Source organism: Exophiala bonariae (genome assembly GCF_035927105.1).
Source record: "Exophiala bonariae strain CCFEE 5792 chromosome Unknown scaffold_22, whole genome shotgun sequence".
NCBI classification, from domain to species: Eukaryota; Fungi; Ascomycota; class Eurotiomycetes; order Chaetothyriales; family Herpotrichiellaceae; genus Exophiala; species Exophiala bonariae.
In genome coordinates, this window is record NW_027042497.1 from 30,494 (window position 1) to 39,625 (window position 9,132).

The window sequence follows — 9,132 nt, forward strand, 5'->3', positions numbered from 1 at the left end:
GCATATAGAGTATAATAATATCATTTTGCTTATAGAAATCGTTGAAATCGACGAATTAATAGCTCTTATGTTCGTCTAGAATTAAAAGTCGATATTTCCCTTTCGTATGGGGTTGACTATATTGATTATAGTGCTAAACCCATTGAAGACTAATCTTATTTGTTATCCATTTATTATCACTGAGAGTAATTACCTAATTAGCTAGAAGAGAGTTTGTACGATACTAAGAAGTAAGATAGTTTTTACTAGTAATCACAATTAAGAGCGATATCGCCTAGTCGTATAAGTTGATGCCTTGAATTACTGTAACCTATTCTCGATTACTAGACTAAACTATTTTAGCTTTCCCAGTATTACTTGAGCTTATAACGACTATAGCGGACGAGATCTAGTCTATTATAAAGCCTATCTCATCAAAATTCTAGATATTCTCTTCGAGGATCCCATATTTCGTGATTGTATTCTATACGAGGTTAAACTAGTCTTAAATTATAGCTAGATCTTTACATCTTACTCGTTAATAGTCGTATTTACGCGTAAAACGCGTCCGAAGCTCTAGTTGTCGTTAAATAAAGCGTTGTGTCCATTTAGTTTCGACGCGTGACGCGCCACGCGTCGTACGTAGTTGATCAGCTATATCTACCACAGTTTGAAGCCGGGGAGGAAAACCTCGCGCCTAGAGGTCAAGTATCTCTCGTACGAGTACTGATTCCTCTAAATTAGTAAGTTTTCGAGAATTGGCGGTTTGGTCGAGACGTGAAGGTTGTCCCTTAATCCGCGCGCGTAAAGTTGTTTCTGGGACTTAATAAATCCGCGCAAGTTCTCGTACGGAATGATTTTTGTTTCGTTGAAAAGCTTGGAGTGCAAGGAGGATTTGGGCCTCTTTTTGAGATAGCATCTTTAAATTTGAAGTTGCTGTCGTATAGTAAAAGTTGGAAGTAGGAGTGGGGGCGAAAAGTGCGCCGTTCGGTGTCCACCTACGTTACCACTTTAGCTATCTTTAGTTAGTTCCCGCCCCGTGCTAACCCTCTATAGTTTAGCACTACCAACAATAGTATACCATTGTTTTGGAAAGGGCCCTAGTCGATAAGTGATTGTGATAACTACGAGCTTGATGATCTAACCATACTATTCTTCTACTCTAATAGGACTTATCAACCTTCTTAAATTTCTTTGCGGCCAACGATAGGCGTCACGACTGGGATATTGCATATCCGACTCTCTGATTAAGTGGTTACTCGTCCTGTCTACGCATTTTCCTCAACCTTCAACCTCTACAGCTCGGTAGTATGGTATCTTCTGCCGTGTCGCTCACCCGGAATGTACGGAACAACACCGACGTGGGTTTCATTGTCGCACATTACAAATCACCCCTAAAATTGCACAAGGCTGGGCAGATAACATGAAATCCACATATATGACTTCGATATTCCAATGGACTGTGCGACGCTGGAAATCGGCAGCGGCCCAAGACCTCGGCTGACGTCGTCAATTGATTGGCACCTCGCCAAGTGTATTGCCTCCGCAAAAGAGTCCTATGGGGTAGCCTTGGCTGAGGGGATTGGTATCTCTTGGCTGGACAGGACATATATTGGCGCTATCCATGGCCGTCATCAGAGCCCTCGGCTCCAGTCGCGTTAATGCAGGTATATATTGATGGGGTTGTTTCCCATGGTTCCTACTCTACGCTTTTACTAAAATTACTCGTTGTCCGGGGGAACGAGTGATCGAAAAGGCTGACGGCTCTCTTCTGACTTGTCTTTCCTTAACCTTGGAATCTGCGCGATACTTGTACCAACAATAATGGACGTTGAAAAGATCCAGAGCTCGTCGCGGGACGAGAAGATCTCTCCGCCCTCGCCGTACTCAAGCGGACAAGCGGGTCATTCGCCCACTGAAACGGCTACAACAGACGATCCTACTCAGCAGCAATACTACCGACAATTTGAGGAGAACGGAGCTGAGTGGCGCGCCGACTTTGAAAAGAAGCTCAAGCGTAAGGTTGATCTTCGCCTCATTCCCTTACTGGTACGTGGAAAATTAAAGTCAACTGGGGTCGATGCCAACAATTTGATTTGTCAAAGGCACTACTGCCATGACCGTACAGCCTCTAGCTCTCCACACGCTAACTTTGAGTCCAGGTCATTATGTACATCAACAACTTTATGGACCGATCAGCTTTGGGCCAAGCACGCCTAGGAACCCTAGAGGAGGACCTGGGGATGGATCCTAATGGAACGCAATTCAATACAGCCATCTCGATTCTTTTCGTGGGCTATATTCTTATGCAGCTTCCATCTAACCTACTACTCTCGCGTCTACGCCCGTCAATTTATCTCGGTGGGGTTATGATTATCTGGGGAGCAGTCTGTACAGCCACCGCAGCGGTTCAAAACTTCGCAGGCTTACTTGTTGTTCGAATATTTCTTGGCGTCACAGAGGCTCCTTTTTTTCCGGGAGCTATTTTCCTGATGAGTAGCTGGTATACGAGACGAGAGCTGACTAAGAGGATTGCGTGGTTCTACAGCGGGGTCGCTGTCGCCAATGGCTTCAGTGGCTTGGTCAGCGCTGGTATTCTGGCTAATATGGAAGGTGCAGCGGGAATTGCAGGTTGGAGATGGTGAGCGAAGAAATTTATTTCCCTTATAATGTCTCAAAGTCGGCATGCTGATTGTGCAAAGGGTGTTCATCGTCAACGGAGCTATCTCAATGTTCTTCGCAGTCTGTTGCACCCTCGTCCTACCAGACTTCCCACACACCACAAAGTGGTTGACACCTGAGCAACGAGCGTATGCTGCTTGGAGGTTAAAGATGGATGCAGAGGAGGAGGATGATCGCCATGCCACGGGTGTCTTACAGGGCCTAGTGATGGCCCTTAAGGACTGGCGTCTCTATGTCTTTATGTTGATGCTGCATGCGAACGTTCTCGCAGGTACTTTTCAGTACATCTTCCCATCAATCGTACAGACTCTCGGTTTCGGTCGTATCGAAACCCTATTGTTGACCGTACGTATCCCCTTTGACGTTGGGAATTTGGAGATCATGCTAACAGGTGTCAGGTTCCGGTGTGGTTCTTAGCGTGGTTTGTTGCTTGCGCCGTGACTTGGAATGCGGATCGTACAGGCGATCGGGCGTTTCATATCATTGTGGCCTCGATAGTGTCCGGGGTGGGAAATGTATGCGTTGCAGCTTCCTCGAATGTTGGTGTGCGCTTCTTGGGAATGTTCTTAGTAAGTCTTTTCAAACTTCGACCTGAGTACACATTATACTGACATCTTCCTAGATGCCAATAGGCGCAGTGTCGGCTTTTCCAGTCATGACAGCCTGGATCGCTAACTCGTTTATCCGGCCACTGGTTAAGCGTGCTTCTGCAATTGCTATTTGCAACTCATTTGCCAATGCAGCATCTACGTACGGCACGTTCATGTACCCTGCTTCGCAGGGTCCGCAATATCTGCCCGGTAGTGCAGGCAACGCTGTCGTCTGCCTCGCTGCTGCCCTGCTCGCTTTAGCTCTTCGCTTTATCCACAAACGTGAGAATAAGAAGCTAGAGAAAATGGAAGCAGAAGGGATACTGGACCCGGCAGCAGGTACTAGTAGTGATCGACGGGGATTGGGCTTTCGCTATGTCTACTAGTAATGGGAATAGAGATGGGTGATAGTATGCTACCAGAATTAGCCAAAATGACCTATAGGCACGTCAGATTTTGATGGGCCTATGTTAGTCCCCTACGGCAAGCTTTTAGGTACCTATAATTCCATCTTCTGTTAATTCTTGTACCCGTCCTCCTACCCCACAGAAGGTTATACACCTCCTTCTAGAGATTTGCCACTAAAGTGAGTCACATAACACCGACAAGTATTAATGACTTATTATAAGGAATGCGCGGCGGACCAGTACGGCTTGATTTTCGGCGACGGGTTGAAGATAAGCCGAGCGATGGCTGAAATCTATCCGTTGAACCTAAATATATGTTGATATTCGTCCGAATTTCGCGGTAGTCGTCGGGACATCTCTGCCGCTCCGCAAGAACACCTCACGTTGCATGATTTATAAAATTCAAGCATGGGCACTTTCGAGGACCCTTTAGTTCGACCGGGACGACATAACCTTGTGCTATCTATCTTTTGCTAGAGAGGAACACTCACAATTTTCAGTATTAGACATTATGGCTAGTAGACCTACTACTGAAGCTGTGCAGAAGCTTATTCAAGCTCGTAGTAGTGCTCTCGAAGAGGCTTTCGGGAAGATCGATATTGAACAGGTCATGTCTTGGCAATCGAAAGATGTGTCCTTCGATGATGTTGGTAAGTATCTAGTAGTTCCTGCCAATATTGAGCTAACGTGAAGGATGAAAAACAGCTTTAAATAAGTTTGGAATGGATTATTGTACTCTGAAGGCAATGTTCGCAGAGAACTTCGGGCTTATGTCGTCCCTCAAAATTATTAAATCGACAACTACAGGTGTTACTCCCGAATTTGTAACGTGGGAAATGGAGATCGAGGTCTCCTACAAACAAGATGAACCAGCGTTAGGCATTCAAAAAGGTCAGGTAACACTACTGAAAGGAGTTGCAATTCAGTGGTGGCGATGGGAAGGCGAAGGCGATAAATGGAGTGGGGATTTATCTACGCCTAGCCTCAAAGGATGGAAGGTGCTCAAGGAGAACGACTACTTTATTCCAGTAAGTGGCTAGCTTAATTCGGATGGATTTGCATAGACCTTTGTTAGTTATAGGAGACTTCAGGGACGGTTGAAACGTCTTTCGCCGCCCCTATACCGACGCCTCGCTCTATAAAATATTCTCCTATTTGTCCCCCGATGTTTCTAGCTCAACGACTGAAGTATGTTTTTGTTCATGTAACTCACGGGCTGTCACTGTGTCCTCGCCGGCGAATAAGCGGTCAACGTCCTCAAGTGCGAGTCCTGTAAATTAACTTGTCAGTTGCTCAATTCCGTCGACATCACCGTCAAAAGCAAATTGGATTAAAGATACAATATGACCATATGGTAGATATATCTCAAACTCCGATGTAGCTGGTGACGCACCTTTAGTTTCGGGGAAGAAAAAATAGATAATCGGCACCCAGAGGGCGTTAAGGCAGGCGAAGATGATATATGTTCTCCAGCCGATGTTTGCAATTGCCGGAGGTGTTATTTGGACGATAACATAGTTGATAATCCAGTTGCAAGCCGTACTAACACTAGAACCACGTTGACGTAACCTGAGGGGGAGGATTTCCGCGGGATATACCTAAAGGATTGTTAATTGAAGCTTGCATGAATGGAGCGCCGAGATTGAAACCAGATTTCCGGTCCAGATGAGCTCAGTGGAAGGTAGACTTACCCAGACGGTGGCCTGAAACCCGATAGTGAAAGCGCCCATAAAAACGAAGAGCATCGCTGCAGCGGCAATGCCAGCGCTATGGGCCACAGCGGTAGCGTGCTCGACTTGATAGATCAGAGAAGCCTGAACAGCCATAACCAGGGCCATCAGAGAGATCATTGAAAGGAGCAACGGACGTCGTCCGATCCGATCAATCAAAAACCAAGGGATGAAAGACCCTACAAAAAACCAGGTATTCAGGCAACCGGCCATCAGTGAGGACATATGAGCATCAAAGCCGACACTCTTGCTGAACAAAGTACCCGAGTAATAGACAATGGCATTGATACCACCGGCCTGTTGGAAGATTTGGATTCCACAAGCGATGAGAAATCGTCTCTGGCTTTGGATACTGTCATTCTTGAGCAGATCTTTCCAAGAGCCAGCACCAATGGCTTTCTCGACCCGAACAGTGTTGAGGATATCGTTATAGAGTGTAAGGACTTCTGAATCGCTCATCTTGCCGTCATGAAGTCTCCGTAGGACATCCAGGGCTTCTTCATTCATGTCATGAGATGCAAGCCATCGAGGAGACTCGTCAACAAGAAAACAAAGGACCAACATTGGTGCCAGGGCAACGAACTGGAGGATACAAGGCACGCGCCAAGCAATACTGGTATCGATGTATGAGAAGCCGTAGTCAATCCAGTAAACGAGAAAGATTCCAAAGTTGAGGACACTAAGTTGCATACAGACGTATAGTCCTCGCGTTGATTTTGGTGAGTATTCAGCCTGCATGACTGGTACGGTGGAATTGTTGATACCGAGCCCAAAACCAGCAACAATTCTGGCCACAATGAGGTGTGCCCTCGAGTTTGCTGTGGTCTGAAGTAACGAGCCGATCGCCATAATAATGACGGCAATGATGATGCTTCGCCTGCGACCCAGCCGTTCGCCAACAAAGGCGGAAGTCATACTGCCAATGAACGCGCCGATTTCCATGATTGAAACTATCAAGCCGATCATCGTTGCGTCAGGAGAATTGAATGTTTCGTTGAAAGGTTTCCCGCCTACGAGACCACCCATGAGGCCATTGTCAAAGCCGATCTGCATAAAGCCTAGGGCGGTAAGGGCCGTGACACAGCCGAAGAGAGCATTGCCTCGAAGTTTGCCCATGCTGATGTGGAGACCGGGGTTGGAGGAAGTTCAAATTCTTGTCCTCTCCTGATAGATACTTAGGGAGTTGAAATAAATGATTAGAGTGAGACTCTCCTTCGAACGAATCCTAGGTATGGGCAACTATTTTATGTATGAAGCTCGTCTGCCTTGTGACCTCTGGAGTCGGCTATTGAAATGATTTCGGCAACTGAAGAGATAGCTTGTTAAACTTGTTGTCCCCGCTCTCGTTGAGGATGATTCAATCCCCAGTCCTCTGACTTAGCTTGAGGGGGTTTAATATGGGGAAGTGGAGACCTATTGTCTTTATAGCAGAATTCGTCTGAATGTACCATGATTGTTCTCAATTGCCGATGTCTGGCCCCAAAGTCTGAATCGTCGGCGTTTGGTCCTTTAAGTTTAGACCGCGTTGAAGCTTTCGTTCTCGTTGCTCGAACTCTAACCCCTGCATCTCCGGGCAGCTTTCCTTTTCAGGTGACGCTCGGATGACTTTTGGATGAAATGCGCAGTTCACATCCTACCTTTTAAAATACCTGCTCGTGCACAAAGACCCTAGCTTTTCGTAAATGCTGAAAACACCCTTGGTAAATGTACACTCGAGTTTTGCTCAGACGCCTTGTTGCAAGCTTCACCAAGTCACTTATAAGTTGCAACCCAGGAATGATGAGAAACTTACCGGGCTACATCCACAAAATTGTTGATAGGCGAAGATTTTCTTTCTGATTCATTTGGCTGACATAGAGACTATTCTAGATTAAGTTTAGAACTGACTTTACCTCTCGGCATCCCACGACACAGTGGTGCCACGGGACAAAAGCAGACTGTCTTGTCTGTGGGTCGCTTCCACTTGTCTCGCGTTGCACCAAAAATCTAGTACGACGGCTATTGAAATTACGAATTGGTGGTGAAGTCGAGGATGATCTGATCTCGTTCAACAGCCGACGTTTGGGCAACTCTATTTCTACTTGCATGATTGCATGAAGATGTGATTGCACCTAAGACGTTGACAGCTCCCTTGTTGATCACGTCCATGCTCTTACAGCTAATTCTCTCCACAGATTATCAACTTTCTAGACCTACAATCTATTCACGCTATGTCAGCCGCTGCCACCTTACCTCGTTTTATTTCTCTTCACCCGAGCTTTGAGCGAATCCTTGGTGAAGATCCCGGGTCACGTTTACTCTGCGATGTCAGCCAGGATGGTCGAGGACTGTTTCATGAAGCATGCATCTACCATAGACCATCTAAAAGCGTCTTTGTGACATCTAACCAACTATGCGATGATTCCAAAGGGAGCAAGGAGGAGACAAACGGCAAGGTGGTCAAACTATTCAGGGTGTATGACAATGAGTCAAATGCCGAGCTGGCACAGTACGAAGAAGTAAAGTTCCCAGGTATTGAAAGTGCCATGCTCAACGGAGGGGTAAATGCCGGTCTGCATGATACAGACACCTTCTTGTTCTGTGCTCAGGGTTCGAAGGCTCTCAATGCTCTGTCGGGCATCATTTCAGTAACCCTACCCACCGCCACTATGGAACAAGCCAAAGTAGAGTCAATTGTCTCTAACTTTCATGGAACGCCATTCAATTCCGTCAACGACGTGATCGTCCATCCAAAGGACGCGTCAGTATGGTTCACTGACCCATCTTACGGTTTCCACCAGGGGATTCGAGACCAACCGCAATTGCCAAACCAAGTTTACCGACTTGACGTGCAGTCCGCATCCGTACGAGCTGTCGCCAATGGGTTCTCGCGCCCAAATGGACTCTGCTTCTCTCCAGACTTGAATACCCTGTATGTCACAGACACTGGTGCTATTCATGGTTCTCCGGAGGTTCCCATCAATGCGCAAGGTCCTAGTGACATCTACGCCTTTGATATAGTGAGCAAGCCAAACGGAAGTCCCATGCTTGTTAATAAGAGACTCTTTGCCTACGCACCGGGACGATATCCGGATGGAATTAAATGCGACACGCTGGGGAACGTGTATGCTGGATGTGGTGACGGAGTCGAGGTTTGGAACGCCGGAGGGGATTTGCTGGGGATCATCAAGATCCCAGGTGGAGTGGCTAATTTCTGCTTCGGAGAAAATGGTAACATATATGCCTGCAATGAGACTCGCTTCTGGAAAATCAGGTTAAATGGGGAAGTCGTCAAAGGTGCCCTGTTAGGAATTCAGGATAGAGCATGAGCTATCCTTAGATCGTCATGTCGGTAATCTAAGTCCGGGATCTGGCTGGAGAGTGGCTGCCTTGGGCTAAATCTAGAATTGAAAATTATGTAATGTTCGAGAGAACCACCCTTGAGATGCCCGTAACTTGATATTTTCTTTAATACTAAAGTCTCCGCTTAGTCCTTTGTTGCCAAGCTATACTTCACATGGACTTCATTATAGTTCCTGTTATTTAGCGGCTTTCCATTCCCGTCCGGACCGCCGATTAGGCCGGCTGCCACCAAGCACCTTGTCTGCTCTACATGATTTGCAATCAAGTCGTGTGTCGAACTTATACAAATCCTAGGGAGCGAAAATGGTAGACGTTGGGAATTCACAGGTCAAATTTTAATATCTTAGCCATCCTGGCTTTAAAAAGGAAGCTGTCCCTTTCGCGGGATAGCAGATACAATAA

The 9,132-nt window shown here is 46.5% G+C and overlaps 4 protein-coding genes across 4 annotated transcripts; 3 read left to right on the forward strand and 1 right to left on the reverse strand.

The window, feature by feature from the left end:
- Positions 1 to 1,803: 1,803 nt before the first annotated feature.
- LTR84_005822 (uncharacterized protein) lies at positions 1,804 to 3,637 on the forward strand (the record flags this gene model as incomplete). Its single annotated transcript, XM_064849386.1, has 5 exons — positions 1,804 to 2,028; positions 2,142 to 2,620; positions 2,682 to 3,006; positions 3,060 to 3,230; positions 3,284 to 3,637. 5 exons carry the CDS (start codon positions 1,804 to 1,806, stop codon positions 3,635 to 3,637), a joined length of 1,554 nt encoding a protein of 517 aa, XP_064703610.1.
- A 532-nt stretch (positions 3,638 to 4,169) lies between these two features.
- On the forward strand, positions 4,170 to 4,698 carry LTR84_005823 (uncharacterized protein; the record flags this gene model as incomplete). The annotated part of the gene is made up of 2 exons (XM_064849387.1): positions 4,170 to 4,308; positions 4,364 to 4,698. 2 exons carry the CDS (start codon positions 4,170 to 4,172, stop codon positions 4,696 to 4,698), a joined length of 474 nt encoding a protein of 157 aa, XP_064703611.1.
- Positions 4,699 to 4,809: 111 nt separating this feature from the next.
- Positions 4,810 to 6,504, reverse strand: LTR84_005824 (uncharacterized protein; the record flags this gene model as incomplete). Its single annotated transcript, XM_064849388.1, has 3 exons — positions 4,810 to 4,928; positions 5,052 to 5,256; positions 5,350 to 6,504. 3 exons carry the CDS (start codon positions 6,502 to 6,504, stop codon positions 4,810 to 4,812), a joined length of 1,479 nt encoding a protein of 492 aa, XP_064703612.1.
- A 1,094-nt stretch (positions 6,505 to 7,598) lies between these two features.
- LTR84_005825 (uncharacterized protein) lies at positions 7,599 to 8,696 on the forward strand (the record flags this gene model as incomplete). The annotated part of the gene is made up of 1 exon (XM_064849389.1): positions 7,599 to 8,696. One exon carries the CDS (start codon positions 7,599 to 7,601, stop codon positions 8,694 to 8,696), a length of 1,098 nt encoding a protein of 365 aa, XP_064703613.1.
- Between the last annotated feature and the right edge of the window lie 436 nt (positions 8,697 to 9,132).